The 20647-nt window shown below is 46.1% G+C and overlaps 2 protein-coding genes across 2 annotated transcripts; one reads left to right on the top strand and one right to left on the bottom strand.

Moving 5' to 3' along the window:
• The first annotated feature begins 9030 nt into the window (after nucleotides 1–9030).
• Nucleotides 9031–10871, top strand: VC83_06611 (uncharacterized protein). Its single transcript, XM_024470206.1, has 2 exons — nucleotides 9031–10517; nucleotides 10568–10871. The coding sequence occupies exons 1-2, from the start codon at nucleotides 9413–9415 to the stop codon at nucleotides 10786–10788; spliced, it is 1326 nt and encodes a 441-aa protein (XP_024323590.1). The 5' UTR covers nucleotides 9031–9412; the 3' UTR covers nucleotides 10789–10871.
• A 3945-nt stretch (nucleotides 10872–14816) lies between these two features.
• Nucleotides 14817–15454, bottom strand: VC83_06610 (uncharacterized protein; the record flags this gene model as incomplete). Its single annotated transcript, XM_024470205.1, has 2 exons — nucleotides 14817–15070; nucleotides 15124–15454. The coding sequence occupies 2 exons, from the start codon at nucleotides 15452–15454 to the stop codon at nucleotides 14817–14819; spliced, it is 585 nt and encodes a 194-aa protein (XP_024323589.1).
• Between the last annotated feature and the right edge of the window lie 5193 nt (nucleotides 15455–20647).

Genomic DNA, 20647 nt, shown 5'->3' with positions numbered 1-20647 from the left:
TGGGTAGTATCGCCAGGCTGTCGACGCGGTTTCTGAAGTGTTCGAGCGGCAAGCGTGTCATAAGACGTAAGGATTACTGTCTTGGCAGCCATTCGGTTGTTTTGGTCAAATATAAAACGGAGACCGGCCGGAAACTTCTTCGGACTATGGGGGTGGCTTCGCATTGCCTTGGATGAAATCCACCGTAATGAGGAAGCTCCGTCTGGTGGCGAGTCCCCGTATGCAAGGATCAGGTTGATTCCCTTGAAGTTCTTTGTTATGTCGAGCCTCCATTGCTCTATCACCGGCCCAGCTGGCGCCAATATCAAGTGCGGTCTGTAATTACCTGGCGTCTCTGGTGTAAAGAACTGGATGACCCACTCGAGATACAAACATGAGGTGTAGGTTTTCCCCAAGCCCATATTATCGACAAGTACCCCGCCATATGTGCGAGCTGTTTGAAGTTCGTCGGCTTGAAGTTGCCCTTCCTTTGTTGGAGCGTGTGTATAACCGTAAGCTTTGAGGATCATCCACAAGAACCCGGTAACCTGGTGGCCAAGAGGCCGGATTTGTACTGTTGGGAGTGACCGTAGAACATATTTGGCAAGAGTGTGCTCCTTATCATGCCATGTATCGAAATGAGCGTCTGCGATTATAAGGCAGGCATCGAGAGGAGGGCCTGTCTGGGACTCATCCCCCGTGAAGAGCTTTTGCATCTTATAAAAGTCTTCCATACTTGTTGCATCCTCGCTTGTTACTGGAAGCTATATCGCAATTAGCGTTAGTGGTGTCTCTGTACATGTACAGAGTTGGATGCTTACGTCTGCATTTAGAGTTGTAGAAGTGGCAGCAGCCATTCCACTCTGAATCTCTTGCTGAACAATTGAAGGCAGGCCAGCCAAGTTTAGGGCCTTCTTTGGCGCAACATTAGCAACACGTAGAGTACCGATAACCTTTCGGATAAATGCCTCAATGCCAGCTGGGGTTGATACGTCGACACCAAGGTGCCATGCTTGCGATTCTGCAGAGTTGCAATCACCAAACAATTTCGTAGGAGTTACCATGCCACGGATCCCGTGATGGTTTGATCCTGAAAGGACCCCTTCCAAGTATGATAGTGCAGGTTTATCGCGCATCATCTTCGCTGTGTGTGGACCTGTTGGGACCTCAGGGCCTTTCCCCTTTATGTCATGTTGAGTGGGAGGGAGTGGAGGCGAAGGGCCTACAACGGCTGTAAAATCTTCTCTGGTAGTAGTCTCTCCAGTAGATGCGTTATTGACTGTAGCTATTGTGCTCTCGTTGATGCTACAAACCTGGATAGGGCCCCCATCGAACTCATAAGGATACGGCCCATCCTCATCTGCATCAACAACTTTGAGGGAATAGTCGATGCGGAAACAGGTACCAGATTGAAGGATGTCGAGCACATCAGTCCATGGTATAACAACATCAGGATTGTCATTGTCGTAGATGATCCATGAGCCCTCCTCTGGAACATGTACAGGGCCGCAGTCTGTATCAGGAAGAGTAGTTGAGACCAAGGTAAGGGTGCTGAAGTCGCATCTGAGCCGCGGGAGCAGAAGCTCATGGCGTAGGTGATCACGCCACTGGGGTGCGATCTCGAAGTCTCGAATCTCATGCTTGTAGTCAACGCTGTCCTTCAACAATCGGATCTTCTTTCGCTTCAGGTATGAATTCATATGACGCAGAAGATCCTCATTATCGTCTGTTCCCTCCTCATGGACAAACTGGAGGGTAACCTGGAGTGGGATGTGCTTGTCTTGGTTCATAAGACCAATGATGGAAGTCGCTCCAGGAATCTCAACCACAGTATCACTGCCCATCCAAGATGGGAGCCTGTCTTGAAGTACACTTCCAGATTCGAAATAGGTGCCCTTTGTAAGTTTGCCTTTGATCGTAGCAAACTTCGACGTTGTAGTATGATAAAGTAGGTAGCGAATACACGTATAAGCTCTTGAATACCGCTCCATGGCATGCTCGCTATGTAAAACAAGCGGGCCAAGTGTAGGGGCAAGCACTGCCTTCATGTCGAACGCTGGGACAAAGAACCCCTTCACACCTGACTGATGAACGCGTAGATTGGTAAACTGCGCCTTTAGCTCAGGGTCGTCATGGGTCAATAGGTCCATATCTTCAAGGGCATTGGCAACGTGGTGTATAATCCCAGCAAATAGCAGTGTAAGTGCTCGGTTGTGTTCTCCGTATCTGCGTTGTCCTCTTCGGTTCGAGCATCGAAAGCTGAAATAAGAGTGTCGATATTGGCCTCAAATTCATATGCATCAGCATCGTCGATTGAAGCCTCCAATATGGAAGTTGCATTGGTCTGTAGCTTGTTCTTCAGAGTGGTTTCGAATACCATTGCTCCCTTCATTACAGGCCATGACCATTTCAGGTGGCGTAAGTGGATGGTGTCGGTATAGCCAAGGTATCCAGCAACTGACGATTCGGCCAGCCTTGACATGTCGTTGAGTGGGTTCCCCGGTGCCCACTTTGTCACCTGATACTGCAAGGCTGCAGCGCGCTTCCTTGAAGTCTATTGCTGTATTAGTCCCGTGTACATGTTCAGAGAGGGGCACCTTACCTCATTCTTTGCAGAGCTGCTTCCGGATGGGTTTGGCTCCTTTTGAGCCTTTGGTTCGGATTTCTGAGGAATGCCATGCGTCTTTGCGCGTTTAGAAGGGGGTGTGGTCGACATAGTAATTGTTCTAGAGGTATTAGAACCATGCCTCTGTACATGTTCGGGATATTCTAGGGTTCTCACCTTCAATTCACCCGGGTGAATTTCAAAACAGCGCCAGTGAGGTTGTTGGTGTGGAAATGAGGTAAAACAGGTTGGTCGCACAGTGTGTTGGTGTTGGAGTGAGTGAATTTGAGTATTGGCAATGATGCTCTTCGATATTTGGCCAGGTTTGGCCAGTTGGCCTCACACCAGCTTGTAGATAGCTTCGTTTGGTCAGTAAGATGAATGTAAAAGGAAATAAACAAAGTAATAGATAGTTGCACTTACTCGAAGCTATTCCAAGGGCCAAAGAACAGCCAGACAGCACATGTTGTTGTTGTTGTTGTTGTTGTTGTTGGTGGTGGTGGTTGAAGGAAGAAGTTGAGAGTTGATATCCGGAGGTTGATTTGGCCAATAGACCCCACCAAAGTGATGGAACATGTATAGAGGGCGCTTGACAATCCGCTTACTACTGGAAGCGTACGTCCCAAGTACAACGAATATACTGATTTGGATAGAGTTCGCTATTTGGAGAGGGTACCATATATATCTCATCTGCCTTAAGTTGCGGCAGGGTGACAATTTGACAGGCTGAGGTTTGGGTAAATATAGGAAGGTTAAGCACTGTATCTGAGTTACTATTCTGAACCAACTTATTTATAAGAATGAAGACGTGGGGCAACTGATCAGGACTAGGGGCATAAGTAAACAAGCCAATTATCCTGCCAAACGTGCTGTCAATAGTTAGCACTATATCATTCTGCTGTAGTGTTCGCCGTCGGGAACTATCTATAATAGAATATGTCAATTTCTCATACCAGCGGAAACGGGTATTACCAAACAATACCGAGTGGTAGCCATATTTAGTAAGGGTTCCTTCGAACATATTTAAAAAGGGTATGGTAAACTGTCGAGCTTTGATAGGCAGTTCCTGTAGGACGCATGCTTTGCTTGATAACTCACCCTGTACTCGGGCATCAATATGCAAGTTGTTAGAATGTATATTCCGCTGAACCCCTGACTGTGATGTTAATACTCGCCTGTCAGCAACAGTTAGTAGGGTTTCGAATACAGCTGGGCAGCTGTCCCGAATCCTCATAATCTGAGCAGAGATCTCTATACATGTGTGGAGGAAGGCACCACACAGAGTATACCGTAGTGTTGAGAATATACACTCCTGGATAAGTAAGTCACGCTCGGGTCGTCTATGATTTGTCCGAGTAACTGCCTCCTTGAAAAACTTGTGCTTATCCTCTCCCCAGAACACATTTGTATTCCAGACAACCCCGTACTCCTCCATCATTTGGTTAAAATGTAACGCAATATGGTAATTCGGAAGTCTGCCTGCATAACCAGGAATACAAGAACTATCTTGAGTATTGTTGCCTTGGTCGTCCGTACTTGTCTCAGTATCGGAACCACTTTGGACGTAACTATTCGAGTATAGAGGGATAGACAGCGCAGGGCTTCTCCTACTACGAGAAGGTTGTCTAGTTTCTACACTCTCTGACGACTTCGCTGCAGCTTTCATAAGACATAAAAAACTAGCTCTCCCCTCCAATATGACATTGTGGAATTCTAGCCACTCCTTACTCGTGAGGCTAGTTGAGGACACGAAGGAATTACTCCGTGCAATATGACCAAAGGCACGGACAATGAAATCTACATCAGTTCTGGTATGTATAGGCCGGTGTGTCACTGGACATTCGCGGGCAAGGGCTAGCTGGAACGTATGCCGTATATGGATAGTCTTTAGCCAACCGCGAAGTATTAATGGCACGATAATTGACGCCTTCCCACACTCGCTCATTGACCAGGACCGTATGTGCTTCTCTGGCGATTGGATTCGACTCCAGCCAGGCGGGAACGTATATGTCTGGAACTGTTTAGTAAACTCAACCTGGGCAACTGGAGTTAGCAATGGCCCATATAATATTGGATATAGTCTCCGAACGATACCAAGGAACTCACTGTGTGCTGGATCGGGGGGCGGCTTATAATAATGTCAAGTGCTGGTATTACAGACTGTAAGGCAGATGGCTGGTCAGCTAACCCATGTCGGCGACCAAATTGTAACCGAGTTGACTTTGAGGTAAGTTTATCCATCTGCATGCGTAGGTCCTGTACTTGGTAGTGGAACCGACCATGGCGTGCAATATCTCTTCTGAGATCAGCCCTTGTATCAAGGCTTGCATCACAGAACCGACAGCAGAGGTTAGCCCTTGGGGAAAGAAAACCAGCTGACTGTTGTTGCCCTTTCATATCACCTAGAATAGTAATGAACGGGGCCCATACTACTGTCTTTACTCCTCTAATAACCATTGGGCTTCCACGCTCAAGGGCCCCTATACATGTTCGGAGGACCGATACTGTAGCATCAAGCTGAGAACCATGGGGCCCAAGGGTTAGAGTATGACTATTCATGCTCCTTTGTCGCTGCTCAATACCAAGCCCAGCTGGCATCATATATACTCCAGTAACTGAGCGGTACATGTTGCGGTATAGTCCAAAATCGTCAATAAACATAATGAGGGGCAGTGACAGTACTCCTGCCATAACTGTAGCCATAAGGTACTCTCGGCCGTATTGCTTAATCTCTAGCCCCCCACGTATTGGTTTACTCTTCTGGATATCAACGATGCCATGGGCCTTGGTAAAGATCTTAGTAACTGCCCAGGGTGTCCGTATAGTACCATCACCCCACTGGATGCTAATATCGGGTCGACGGTGTAATACCTGGTTTGGCTGGACCCAGACTAAACCCTCGTTGTCAATAATGCGCTCACTTGTTGACAGCTTTCTAATTTCCTCCTGTAGTCCACGGGACTGGTATAGTATGTCGTTCCGATGCAATAAAGGCCTGATATGAAGGAGTACTGTATTGATAGTAGTAGACAGTTCCCGTCTATCACGCCCAACAAACACTACCTGCCCTGTATGCTTGGAGGTGGAGCTACAACAGGTCTGACTTTTGCACTTATACTGGACAAAGTCTGAGGGAAATATTGGCTCTCCACCTTTATATAGGGCAAAGTCGCTGCCACAGGTCCGAATTGAAGAGCCCCATGCACGGGAATGGTAAAACTCGGATGGATTGTCTACAATCTCGGCCATTCCTTGGTGTATTGGCTGACCGAGTGTTGATGATAGTATAGTGGCAGCGATAACCCGCGGGTCAAAGAAGTATATATAGCTTTGGGACGTTGCTGCATTGCCTGATGGCTGTTTATCCATCCGGACATCAACAACTGATCTTTGGAGCGGTAGTAAAGGAAGGCGACGACGGCACCACTTTTGGAGTGTTGCAAGGTTTTCTGGGAGCTGTCGAAACTCCTCATTTGGAAGAAGTCGTAAAACTTGGAGTAAAGCCTTATAAGTCTGCCGGGTAACCCGGTGTGTATCGCACCAGAGTCCGAATGCCATTGTAAAGTCAGATACTGGCGCTGAGCGAGGGTTCAGTGCAGATAGATCAATGACCTCATTGCTTGTAAAATGAATCTTGGGAGTGTTTTCACTCTCTACAGAGTTACTATCCGAGCTGTTGTCCCCCATAGCCATGCTATTATAATCGTCACAATAAAGAGCGTCCTTTGAACATGTATAGGAAGAGCCTGGCTCCATAATTGGCATATTAGATCCTGTGTTGGCCGGTTGATCGTTGGAGATAAAGGCAGGACTACTATTGCTGTCACTATCATACATTGTGTAGTAGTCTTCTGGCTGGTTTAATGTTAGCGAGGGAGGTATTATACAGGTTTGGATGCTACTTGTTTCATTATTAGGAATAGGAAGCTGCAGGTGTCGTCTCCGTACAGCCTCTGCCTGGCCTATTTGTGTAGTCCGATGTGCAACATGTCTTCGAAGGTTTGCACTATAAGTTGGCCACTTGCGCCTTCGCCGACGATTTGGATTGCCAAAATCCTCAGCTGTATATGTTGTATCTGGGCTTAAGTCCATTATGATTCACTATATGTTGCTTGAAGACCTCCTGTTGAATACGGGGGTTATATTATAGTAAGAGCCGCATACAGAGTTGGATAATACTACTGTGTTAGTCATCTTGGGTCACGTGCTCACATATATTTGCTCCACACACGCGTAATAGAGTGTTTGGAAATATACACGTACAACCACAATACTGTGTTCTCAAACTACTATATATTATGGTATAATTACAGAGTGTATAAGAATATACAATCAGTGTTTGTGCCCCCCTCTGAACATGTACAGAAGATAGGCTAATTCTTGGGTTGTAGGTTCCTTACTATGCCAAAGACATCACGTCGACCAAGACGCATTGCTAAGGGTGCAGTGCAAGCCCACAGCCAAGAGGATTACAACTACGGAAACTCCCAGCTACAGAATGCTCGGAATTCTGGGTCTCAATACCCATATGGATTAGGCCACCTCCTTCCACGCGACTCAAATAGTCCAGGGTTGTCCCAAAGCCAGCATTCTCCAGACTCGGTTGTTCAAGGAGCCCCGTTGACATCAATGAATTCACCTACCTTGCAGTTACTACAACACGATACACCCAATACAACTAGCCCCTCAATGTCTCAAACTGAGCGTGTCCAGGGGGGGTTAATGAATGCGGCCTCCTCTCAACTCCCTACCCAGCCAGATACTACGCTATCCTTTGAGAATGGTCATTTGGACCTGACTCAACAGCTTCGGTCGAACAACAACTGTCGAAACACTGTTGCATCTACGCTTCAACAGAGTAGTAGAAGTAGTAATTCTACTGGATCTACCAACTCATTACTAGCCTGTCGACCTACTGCAAAGCATACTAAGCAATACACCCACAGTTCCCATAATAGCACTATGGGACCATTTCAACGGTCAGCTAGCCAGACGAAGCTCTTTGACAACAATGCGTGGAAACAAATCAGGAAGAAGTTGGATCCTGAAATACGACGACTTACCCTCCGATATGGGCGAGCAACAGACAAGGAGCTTGAGGCTATAGTAAATGACGTTACACTATCTGTTGACTTCGATGAGAACTTTGCGCTTCGAGACAAGGCTCTCTATAAAGCAAGAGGCAATACAAATACCTGGAAGCACCGGACTATTACCTGCATGATGGTATGACCCTCCAACCCAAAATATAGTAGCTTGTCTGAACATGTACAGGAATGGGTTGGTAAAACCCTTACAAAACCATCCATGTCGTTTCTGCTGAATGAACAAGACCTATCTCGACTCTTTGAAGTGTTCGAGTCTATTTACAGCGTTGTTGATGCAGAGAGTGTCTTTTGCTGGGCAAGTCGATATATACTGTTCTACGAGAGGATTGAGTCAAGTGAACTGCGTCCTAACGGAACAGCGTCAATTGCTCCAGGCCCGTTCTGGATTAAATGTACGTTGTTTATAAGTGGTTACTGTTTTGTGCTAACTATATTAGACTGGTTTGTGTCACTAGCTGTAAAGGTAAAGCTCCACCTTGACTTCGAACAGAACCATGGTGTTCGGAATGGGGTACCCAGACAGGTGCTCCTCAACTGGTTTGATGCCTACCCAAGAAACCAGCATACTAATATCGGCCCAAAACGATTGAAGTTCAAGGATATGTATGGACGACGGAGGAAAATGCCCCTTATAGACGACCAGATTGCACAGCAATCTATTGGAACACTAAAGGATGACATTGACTGGGGTTCGGCAGACGAGGATGGAAGTAGTAACGACAGGCCTGAGCAATTTATGGATGATGAGAATGACGATGACGATGACGATGACCACTACGACGACGATACCAACGGTGCTTATAGCAGTAGACGTAGTTTACAAGACGTATTCGAGGAGGGGTTATAATAATATAGTATTTGCTTCATTAGTATAATATAAACACTGTCTCCTTAATTATACCCTCGTAATAATAGAGTTGACCATATATCACGTGTATTTTGCCAATGTGTCACGTGTTTATTTTTGGGATTATTTAACTCTGACAATTGTCTCTTATACAGGTGTCTATTTATTAACGCTGTTAGTGTAACCCTGGTTTCAATACTATTCCTAGCATAGTGTCTACTACTACCTTATTGTGTAAGCGTGTTCCTTTATATATTATGATTGGCTGTTGGAATAGTGCCAAGTGGGAATAGTGCCACAATAGGCTTGGCAATAGAATATGTAGCTAGGTACAGCTTACGCAGCCAATAGATTGGCTGCGTAGCATGGTGTATATTGGTATTAGACCATTTTTTACGATAAATCCTGTCCAATGGAATCGAAAAATGGGCCAACCCCCCTAAGGTAGTCATATTAGTGTAGTTTCGTATGGTAGAGTAGCTTAGGGGTGACGGCATAAGTAAAGGCCGTGGCCCCATTGAATTCTACAAGTTTGGTTCGCGCTCGGAAAATCACATCTGGTAGCAATTGCTTGAAAAAGGAGCCCAGTTCTAGCTGGATCCTTCGAGGGCTTCGAACGAAAGATTGCTAAGGAGCAGGATTTTCGTTCGGAGCCCCACAAGAACCGCACTATCACCACACTCTTTACTTAATAAGGGAAGTAATGAACCCCTTAATTAAAGAAGAGGAGGAATGTGACGATAATAGCCGAGGTTCGTACGATCGTGCCGAAATACGAGTATAGGGTGAGAATTGCATCTGCAATAGTGAAGCATTCAAACCTGAGAACCAACTTCAAAACCAAACCCCTATCAGAAATTATCACTTTGCAATATGTCGAACGGAGACTCACAGCTCGTACGAATGTCCGAACAAGATCGCCTTATGCTACAGCAGACAGTTGAGCAGATTACCAACACTCGGATCCATGATATGAGTACCCAAACTGCTCAAATGCTTCAGTCCTTTGAAGAGAGACTGAACGCCCAGTTTGCTAGAATGGAGGAGCGACTCTTAAATATCCGTTCGGAAGCACTTGAGTCGTCACTGAACGAAACACCGTCAGGGGCTATTCCTACAGAGGTCCCCCTACCAACAACGCCATTGTTCGAGCCACAGCCTACATACAACACCCAGCCTATGTTCGGGACCCAGCCTACGTTCGGAGGACATCCTTCGTTCGGAATACTGCCATCGCAACAGCTGGTAAAGGCTCAGCTACCTTTGAAAGAGCCCCGCAAGTATAGTGGCGAACGAAAGAACGGAGCCTGCGAACAATGGTGCATGGATATGCTTAGCTTTCTTACTCGCTTTGAGAAGCTTACTCGAACGAATGTTGAGCCCCTTCAAGCTGTTGAGTATATTACACAATACTTTGAAGGTGCAGCGTTGACATGGTGGACGAATTTTCAATTCCAAATCGAACGAAGGCTTACAAGCCGACAAGCTCCTATAAATGCACAGCAGCTTTGCAATGAGCTACAGCAAGCCTTTGGTGATATCCATTCGATTGAAAGGCGTCGAGAGAAGTACGAAGCTATGAAGCAGACGAAGTCCGCGAATTCCTTGAAGCACCAGGTCCTCTTCCTTGATCTGACTCCTACAGAATATGAGATTCTCCGGAGGTTCCAGACAGGCCTTCGAACGGATATACGTGCGAAGATGGAAGAGAACCATGGGGATATCCGAGACCTAGACTCCTACATCAATAAAGCTGACGACGTCGATCGAGCTCTATTTAGAGTAAAACAGCTACAGAAGTCTTCGAACGAATCCCAAGGGCAGAACTACGGAATGGGATCTAATATGCCAAGTGCAAAGAATGACCCTGCTGGATTTAAGACATGGTGTCGAGAGAACAAGGCTTGCTTTAATTGCAGCAATAAAGAGCATATCTCACGGAACTGTACCCGAACGAAGGATTCAGGACGAAAAGGGGGTTCGAACGGACAATGACGACAGGATCCGGAAAACTAGTGGCATCCCTAGACCTTCAAGGCCAGCTAGGTGATGCGCTACAGGAGGCCTCAAGCCCGTACGAATATCCAACGACGGAGAACGATGAGCAACAGGATAATAGCGAAGCTGCTTCGAGCGAATGCCTTGGTTCCTTAAATTCGATCGGAAGTAGCACGATGGTTGTGAGTGGAGAGACCCTACAGGGCCAGCCTCAGACCTTGAAAATGCTTCTCGATTGCGGAGCAGACTGAGTGTATGTTGCACGAAGGGTTGCGATAAAGATAGGGGAAATAAAACAAGGGCAGACCACAAGAGTCGACCTACCAGACGGAGGTGCTGTTACCTCGAACGAATATATACGATTGTTCGTACGAATCGGCACCTATACAATATCGATAACTGCAACAGTTATGGATATACCGAGTTATGATGTTATCTTAGGATTAACATGGTTTCGATCAGCTAACCCAACTATAAATTGGGCCCGTTCGGAAGTTACACTGAAAGACCGTAAGGGAACACATAGGTTACAGTTGGAGCGCCCAGCTCGAACGATAGAAGACGCTGGCCTCAATCTAATTACCTCCCGACATGTCAAGAAGGCACTCCGAACGAAGGGCTCCCAGGGGTTAATGTATTTTGTTCGAAAAGCTTCGGACGAATTACCAAAGGATATTCCAACCCAGTTTCGAACGGTGATAGAAGAGTACCAAGACTGCTTCCGTTCGGAACTCCCAGAATCGTTACCACCTAAGAGACAATGGGAACACTCGATCGATGTTGAGGATGCAAGGGCTGTTAATCAGGCTGCATATCCTGTTTCATATACGCAAGCTGAAGAGCAAGCTACGCAGATTAAGGACCTTTTGGATAAAGGCCTAATTCGTACGAGCTCAAGTGAATGGGGCTTCCCTGTTCTATTTGTGAAGAAGCCAGAAGGGAAATGGCGTATGTGCATTGATTACAGGGGTTTAAATGCTGTTATGAAGAAGAACACCTATCCTTTACCACGCATCCAAGACTGCCTCGATCGAATAGGGGCTGCAAAAAGGATAAGCAAATTTGATCTACTCTCTGGATTCTATCAGCTTCGGATGGCACAAAATAGTGTCGATAAGACAGCCTTCAACACTCGCCAAGGCAAGTTCGAATTCCTAGTGATGCCTATGGGACTTACGAACGCCCCCGCTACATTTCAAACGATGATGAATACTATACTACAGCCCTACTTGGATAAATTTGCTATGGTATACCTTGACGACATTATCATCTTCTCAAATTCGGACGAGGAGCATAAAGAGCATCTAGCCTTGGTTCTCAAGAGTCTTCGTACGAACAGGCTATATGCAAAACCAAGCAAGTGTATAGTAGGGGTAGAGACAGTTGAATTCTGTGGACACATTGTAGGGCAAGGACAGCTCCGAACAGCTGTCTCAAAGACAAAGTTAGTAGAAGAGTGGCCTACACCTTCGAACGTACATGAAGTCCGACAGTTCCTTGGTCTCGCCTCCTATTATAGGCGTTTCGTACGGAACTTTGCTACCATAGCAGCGCCCTTAAGCGACCTGCTGAAGGAGGAAGATCCAGAGAAACGGAAGCAGAAGAACCGCCCTATTATATGGACAGCAAAGTATCAGCTTTCGTTCGAACTCCTGAAGAAGGCGCTTTCGAACGAACCTATCCTTACGCAACCTGATTTCCACCGTCCGTTTGTGATTGAAACAGACGCTTCGGAATGGGCAATAGGGTGCTGTTTGCTACAATTAGGAACAGATGGCTTGTTACACCCAGTTGCGTACGATGGTCGGAAGCTACAAGGAGCTGAGCTTAACTATGCAGTTCAAGAGAAAGAGCTGTTAGCTATAAAGCACGCCCTCCGAACGTGGAGTTATTATATTGATAATCATACTCGAACGAAGATCATTACGGATCATGAGAGTTTGAAGTATCTCAAGGATACCAAGGTTCCATCAAAACGTCTAGCCCACTGGATTGCTGAGTTCAGAACGTATGATCTTGACATACAGTATAGGCCTGGAAAAGAGGCTATAGTTCCAAACGCAATTAGTCGCCGCCCTGACTTTATTGGCACTGGTGAAGCATACCAGTCGCAGTTCAATTCTATCCGCTCAGTGGATGAGGATGAATGGGAGGAAGCTCTCATAAAATATCTTCGTACGAAGGAAGAACCTTCGAATGAAAAACTACGAAAGGCGGTTCTAGATGATAAGAATCACCCGCCATCTAGTTTTGTATTAGAGAAAGATACTCTCTTATACAAGAAAACAGAGACAGGACAAGCGGCATACCTTGCTCCGATATTTCGGAAGGTATACCTCGAACGAGCACATCGGGATTACGGACACCTGGGTTGGCCAGGCCTAAATGGAGCTCTACAGAATAGAGTTTGGTGGCCTACAATAGAGCGTGATGTCCAAAATCAGATACAGATGTGTCCGGCTTGTCAAGTGTCAAAGGGCGCTCGTACCAATGTCGTACGAGGGCCCCGAAATACCCTCGAACGAGAGAGTATTCGCTTGTTTGATCAATGGTCAATAGACTTGATAGGAATATTACCTCAAACGTATAATGGTAACTGTTGGATTATAACAGCTATCGAACGATCTACAGGATGGCCTGTAGTAAAGGCATTAAAGGATGCAACTACACAATCAGTTATGGACTTCATACATCATGATATATTCGCTGTCTATGGAATTCCGAACGAGATCTTAACGGATAATGGGACTAACCTTGTCTCAGAGGCTATGGAAACGTTCCTACAGCCTACTAAGGTTAAACACCGAACAACTACCCCTTACCACCCCCAAACGAATGGAAAGATCGAACGATTCAATGGAATTATTGGGGCAATGTTAACGAAATATCTATATGGAAAGCCCGTACGGATGTGGGATGAATACCTTACACAAGCAGTCTTTGCTACTCGACTCCGTATTCATGCTGTAAGCAAGTACAGCCCGTTTTACCTCCTCTACGGAGTCAATCCAAAGTTACCAGGAGATTCGTACGAAGCCTATAATGGCTCAGAGGAAGACAGAGTACAGAAGATAATCAAATGACATGCATGTTCGAACGAAGCTCGAGTGAACGCAAATAAGAAGCTTGTTGAGGCAGCAATCAAAGCATCCCTTGTACGAGACGAGCAGTTCGCTCCAAAGCCAGACATAAAGGTTGGCACCTATGTTCTCGTATGGGATGAGAACCCTCGAAAATTCCGTTCGAAATGGTATGGACCATACAAGGTTATCATGGCAGCTCCGATCGGAACTTATGCCTTGGAGGATTGCCACAAGAAGATCGTGAAAAGCCTTATACATGGGAACCGGCTATTACCTTTGAACGACCTAGCAGTTAATAAGGAAACTGGACAGTGGAGTTCTAGTTTTAATCTAGACACTATCCGTTCGAAGTTTGAACTCATATCACCTTCGGACGAAGTTAGAGAACTCCTAGAGCAAGAAGGCGTTCTAGGATATTCTTATAAGGAACTGGCTATGATCACTAAGCGTGAATGGCTGAATCTACAATCTAGAGGACTAGATTCAAGCAAGTTAGGGGAGGGAAAAATAGGTGATATCTCGTACGAAGAGGCTATTTTCAAGAAGCTTAAGGCTAGAGTCCTCGCTCTCAAACGGAGAGAAGAAAAAGAGGCACAAGCAGAAGAACGAGATGATACTATTACCCCCCAACAAATACCTTCGGAAACGATCGTTCGAAGTGTAGATACTCAGTTACAGGGTCCTACGGTGATCCCTCAGTCAAATACGCAAATACAGGTAGACGTACCTTCGAACGAAAGGCAGCCTAGAGCCCCCTCGAACGAACCTGCTATTGTGACGAGCGAAAGGACTGTACAGAAGAGTCAGGAAATGCGTACACCCGCACAGGAGCTGCCAGTTGCAGTCACAACTGCCTCCTATATTGATCTTGAGAGTAGGGACTTGCAACCCCTATCTCAAGAGAGTCCGAACGAAGAGTCTGGAATTGCAGTCCAGTATTCAGACGGAAGCCCATCTGGTGTTGGTAACACAGAGGAAAGCTCAAACGAAGAGCAACAGAGGGTAGGCCTTGCCCCTCTTAAAAACAGGAATGAGAAGTCCCGTACGAAGTTCGCTCGGGATACTCGTACGAACTACTCTTTACGGAAAGCCCCAAAGAAGAAGGTGCTCAATTCTCTATACATATTTCATTTGTCACAAGAAAGCAGAGAAAAAGCAGAGGGAAATCATCGTATTGTTGTCTCGTATGAAGCTATCTACTCGAATCCCTCCCAAGTCGACCCCTCACCCTCACCCTCACTCTCCACGTCGTCCTCGGACAAAACATCCTCCACTGTCGCACCCCCCTCCAAAGCCCTGCCACGCGCAGAGAGGGCACGCTCCATCCCACGAAGCTCCGCCAGAGCATCCCGCACACCGTCGGTGGTGTTCAGGTCGAAACCTGACCCGAGATGGGTGTTCGTACGGGCCTTGTCTTGATACAAGGATCCCGAACGAACACGGGTGCGGGCTCCCACAGGTCAGTACGGGACAGGAGAAGGGAGAAGGAGGAAGGGAACTTACCACCACCAACGCGCAAAGTGCAGCGACCGCCCTGGCCACCCCAGAAGCAGTTGGCGCATGCGCCACCGAACGGAACCTTGTTTCCCGGCCCATAGCCGGAGGAGAAGGAGACACAGCCAGTCTCGAACGGACCAGCGCCACGAGCGCAAGAGTTGCAAGGTGTGGCATTGTCGTTGCCACGCGCCTGCACCTCCACGGCAATGCCGTACGAACCATGCTTCGAGAGATCGGTCTCTCGGTTCTTACGCCAGACGATCTGGCGCCGGACGGGGAACTCGGCCATGACGTGTTGCACGTCAGCGGTGGCAGTCTTCTTTGCCTCGATCGCCATCGTGGTGCTCGTGACGAAGTCGCCCTGTGAGAATATCAGCTCCGAACGAGACGAAAGTGAGAACTCCGAACGAAATTGTCATACTGACATTCGTTGCACTCAGTTTGCTATCAAACTCAAGAGCAAACTTAGAAATCTCCTCCTCAAACCTACAAGTCACCATACATATCTTGGCTTATCACACCAACAACAGAAGCAATACTACTCAATGATTGCTGCAAACTCTTCTACTACATCTGTTTATGCTACATACATCACGGCATATCATTTGGACACTCATTGAACAAGTTATTAAGAAAATCTCCTCCTTAAGGGGGTGGGCCAATACTACCACATGGCATATCTCTACCAACTAGAGGCCTAGGAACATGAACGATAGCTCTAGAAGCTTCTACAACCCTCTATGATTCATTACACGTCATCGCTCCTTAGTTACCCACAAGATTGGTTAAGTTATGACATAATTTGTCTATAGGTACTCTGACCTTGGACCTCCTTTTCACTTCCTATAGGCTAGGAACCCAAGAGATGGTTCTATGGGATTCTCTTACGTTCACTACATGATTAGCAAGCTAGTTGTGGGTCGCACTTGATTTCTAATACATTTACCAAGCCTGGTTAGTCATGGAAAGTCATGGAAAATGAGAGAACTACACTCCTTTGGCATAAATAGGATTGCCCTTTCCTTAAGAAAGGGCAAGCAGGCAATACAGTAAATCGACTAGCACATACTTCTACGTCTTTTCCAAGCTTCCAAGCATTGATCTTGTTATTCTCTGTTTTTGAAAAGTCAGTGAGGTGCTAACCTCTGACTTACCCCTGAGTTCTCAGACTCAACATTTGTTGCAACTTGTCTAAACCACTTCACCACATCATACACCTGATTGCTGCGTTGTGGAATAGTCTAAGCTACAACCCTTTGGCTCTGTTTCCTAAGACAGTGTGTTGTCTTAGTAAATTCATCCCTTCCTTGGGTGGCTAGATTCTCATATCTGGTGCACCCACCATTACAGAAATGGGAAATCACACATACCTTTGGTGTGTAGTGGCCCTTGCCACCACGGCCTCCACGGCCACGCCCACCACCCTGACCACCACGACGTCGACCGTCACCACCACCCAGCCCGCCCGACGCAGTGCTTCCCGCACGGAAGTCGACCGAAGAAGACATCTTCCACAAGAAGAAAAGAGAAGTTGGGAGGAGGATGGTGGTGGGTGCTGTCTTTGTGCGAAGACAGTTCGTACGAGTGATGGAAAAGAAAGCAGAAAAGAAGAAGAAAGGCGGGTAGAAGTGAGGCTCTTATGCTGGAAAATAGGGAGTGAATAAAGGAGGTCAGGTGACCTGTTTTTCTCAAAGTCGGGGGAGATGTGATTCTGGCCCTAGGAATCAGGCAGAATCAGGCAACTACATTTAGTGAAACGTAGTCATATTAGTGTAGTTTCGTACGGTAGAGTAGCTTAGTGTAACGCTGACTTCTAAATGATAGAAGACACAGAGGTTCTCTTGCGTAAAGGTTTACTTATCAGAGGAGGCAGGGGATCAGACACAAAGGCTTCAAGTAACACGTTACTAGTATATAACAAATACTGTATTGAGTTGAGCACGAAGCTCCTATCTAAGGAAATACTATCTACTTATATAGTGGCGTCGTGCCTAGTGGACTCTTGGGAACTCACTCGAGTCCTCGGAGTCCTGGACTCTTAGGACTCTTCTCATCATCCTGCGAGTCCGTCACGTGCCTAGTGGACTCCTGGGAACTCACTCGAGTCCTCGGAGTCCTGGACTCTTAGGACTCTTCTCATCATCCTGCGAGTCCGTCACGTGATACTTTCGGAACTACTATTTCCCGCTGCCCCTCCAGGTACCAGGGCCGGTCTCATGCGACCTCCCTCCTTCCTGTCCTGTAGTTGGCCAGCCTTCTTGTTCCGTCGTAACACTTAGGGGCGACGGCATAAGTAAAGGCCGTGGCCCCATTGAATTCTACAAGTTTGGTTCGCGCTCGGAAAATCACACAGGACTTCTCACGGGTGCAACGGGGCAGGAGTTCTCACACAGTATATAGCTTACTATAGCAAAATAAGAGCGATTGATTAACTACACTATCTAATGGGCCTACGTGGCTATTTGTAGGCCTTTCGGAGGTTCTGCTTCGACCCCCCAAAAGCCCCCTATTCTGGTGGCTTCAGAGCTGAAACCCCAGTTGAGACTGTGGTGGTTTCCAGCACCGGTCGGAGATCCTGGGATGCCGTAGTGGATTATAGGGCCAAATACCACCGTATCCCAGCGCCCACGGCCTACTCTCCAACAAAACGGGGCGCGACTTCGATGATCAGCAATCAGGTGTGTGATGTAGTGAAGTGGTTCAGACAAGTTGCAACAAATGTTGAGTCTGGGAACTCAGGGGTAAGTCAGAGGTTAACACCTCACTGACTTTTCAGAAACAAGGAGTAACAAGATCAATGCTTGGAAGCTTGGAAAAGACGTGGAAGTATGTGATAGTCGATTTACTGTATTGTCTGCTTGCCCTTTCTTAAGGAAAGGGCAATCCTATTTATGCCAAAGGAGTGTAGTTCTCTCATTTTCCAAGACTTTCCATGACTAACCAGGCTTGGTAACTGTAGTCGACGTAAGAGAATCCCATAGAACCATCTCCTAGGTTCCTAGCCTATAGGAAGTGAAAGGAGGTCCAAGGTCAGAGTACCCCTATAGACAAATTATGTCATAACTTAATCAATCTTGTGGTAACTAAGGAGCGATGGCGTGTAATGAATCATAGAGGGTTGTAGAAGCTTTTGGAGCTATCGTTCATGTTCCTAGGCCTGTAGTTGTTAGAGATATGTCATGTGTAGTATTAGCCCAGTAACTAAGGAGTGATGTCATGTAATGAATCATAAAGGGTTGTAGAGATATGCTATGTGGTCATGTGTTGCGCAGTTTGGATTTTGTCTAGAATACTTGCTTCCTGTAGGTGGACTGGCGCGAGTTGGATGTCTTGATTCACCTTAGCATCTTCGAATTTCCTTATCTCTTGGAGGTCTGGATGGAGTCTCTTGAGTGGTAGCAGGGTTTGAAGTTGTTGTTTTTGGCGGTCATCTTCTTCGTTCCCTTCTGGTCTATCTCCTGGTCTTCGAGTTAATGCATCTTCTTTTCCGTTCTGTTTCCCAGGTCATCTTGAATACCTTGACAGAAACTCAGCCCATCGAGCTTGCCTTCGAGTAAGCTTCTTTGTTGTCATGAAGTATTCAAGACTCTTGTGATCTGACAAACTTGGACTGGCATTGCTGTGCCCTCGACTTCTGGTCTCCATGCTTCGAAGCATCTGATGATGGTGAGTAACTCCTTGTCGTAGATTTCATAATTGCATTCTGCAGGTGCCATCTTTTTCGAGAAGAATGCAACTGGATGTAGGATTCCCTTGTCATCTTTCTGTGACAGTACCCCTGAGGAAATAAAATCTGAGGCATCAGCTTCAACATAGGCTGTCTTCTCTCTATCAAAATGTCGTAAGACTGGGGCTTCTGTGACAGTCTTTTTCAGAAGTGTGAATGCTTCCTGACATGCTTCTGTCCATTCGAAGACATGGTCTTTTTTCGTCAAGTTGACGAGTGGTTTCATGATGTTTGAATAGTTCTTGATAAACCTTCAATAGAACACACAGAATCCGATAAAAGCTTGTGTGTCCCGTAATGATTTTGGTGCTTTCCAATCGAGTATAGTGTTCACCTTTCCAGGATCCATGCGAATTCCATTAACTCCAATGATGAGTCCTAAGAATTTTGTCTCTTGAACGAAGAATTCGCATTTTGCTACATCTGCTTGTAGTCCTGCTTCTCAAAGCTTTTGTAGAACCATTTTGACATGCTTAACATGTTCCTCCTTACTTGTGCTATAGACAAGAAGATCGTCCATGTATGCAGTGACAAATTTGTTTATGTATTCCATTAATGTTTCATTCATATATCGTTGGAATGTTGCTGGGCCATTCATAAGTCCAAATGGGAGAACTTCGTATTTGTATGATCCAAATCGAGTTTTGAATGTTGTCAGATCTTCGTCCTCCTCTGTCTGCATGCGAATTCGATTAAAGGCATGTCTAATATCAATCTTTGTAAGATATTTGGCATCTGTGATTTGAGCCAATGTTTCATCAATGAGGGGAAGTGGGTATGAGTCTTTCCTTGTGATCGCATTTAGTTTGTGATAGTCTATGCAAAATCGAAGTCCACCTCCTGGTTTGCGTACAAATAACACAGGTGAGGCAAATGGTGCTTTGCTAGCTTCGATGAATCCTTTGGTAAGATTGTCCTCCACGTATTTCTTCACAAGATCAAGCTCTTCTCGAGACATGTTATAGAGTGGTGCATGCCCTAGTTTTGAGTTCCCTTCTAACACAATGTGATGGTCTGCATATCTGTGAGGCGGGAGCTTGTCTGCAGCCTGTTTTGAGAACACATCGAGATATTTATGGAACTCCTTTGGGAGGATCAGTGGTCGATTTCTTTCGTTTCCTCCTTTGCTTGTTCAGCGAGTATATCTTTAAATGATACTGCAAAAACCTTAGCTCCTTTCTGCTTCCGAAGCATATTGAATGTTGCAGCTCCAATCATTGTAACAGTGCATTTGTTCTTGTTCTTATAATGAGGTTGGAGGGCTGGCTTCAGAGCTTCTTTATCTTGTATTTCCTTCTCAGCTTGGGGACTTGTACTTTTCACTTTTAAAGTGTCTGTTGGTGTAGTGTGCTGGCAGTGACCCTTTGTAAAGATGACTTGGTCATTTACCATATTGAGTGTGACTCCATGCTGCTTCATCCAAGCTTTCCCAAGAATGATAGAATGTTTCCCAAGAGTAGTAATGAATAGAGGGCATAGACTTTCAACGTGATCTCCAATTTGCAGTCGAGGGTATATAGCATGCGTAACTGTAGGTGCTGCAACTCCATTAAATCCTTCGATGTTCTTTGGTTTTATAAGTTGGATAGGAGAGATGTTCTCAATTTCACAAATTTGTTTTGCGTCAACAGCATTCACAAAGCTTCCATTGTGCACCACTATCCATTAAGGCTTGCATGACAATTTGATTCCTTCCTATTCTGCAGGTAGCTAAGAATGGAGTGTCATAGTCGAAATGGGATAATGATGAGGCAGAGGAGGCAATTCTTGCTGTAGAACCTCTAGCGACGTCTTTTCTAGAGG

The sequence above is a fragment of the Pseudogymnoascus destructans genome (genome assembly GCF_001641265.1).
Source record: "Pseudogymnoascus destructans isolate 20631-21 unplaced genomic scaffold scaffold_12, whole genome shotgun sequence".
Lineage (NCBI taxonomy): Eukaryota > Fungi > Ascomycota > Leotiomycetes > Thelebolales > Thelebolaceae > Pseudogymnoascus > Pseudogymnoascus destructans.
The sequence above is the reverse complement of the archived record's forward strand: the minus strand, read 5'-3'. Positions and strand labels throughout refer to the sequence as shown.

What these genes read in the sequence shown, in the direction of transcription:
- VC83_06611 (XM_024470206.1), top strand. Translation starts at nt 9,413, where the DNA reads ATGTCGAACGGAGACTCACAGCTCGTACGAATGTCCGAACAAGATCGC. An exon ending in GGATTCAGGACGAAAAGGGG is followed by an intron (nt 10,518 to 10,567) that starts GTTCGAACGGAC and finishes TGGCATCCCTAG; the next exon opens with ACCTTCAAGGCCAGCTAGGT.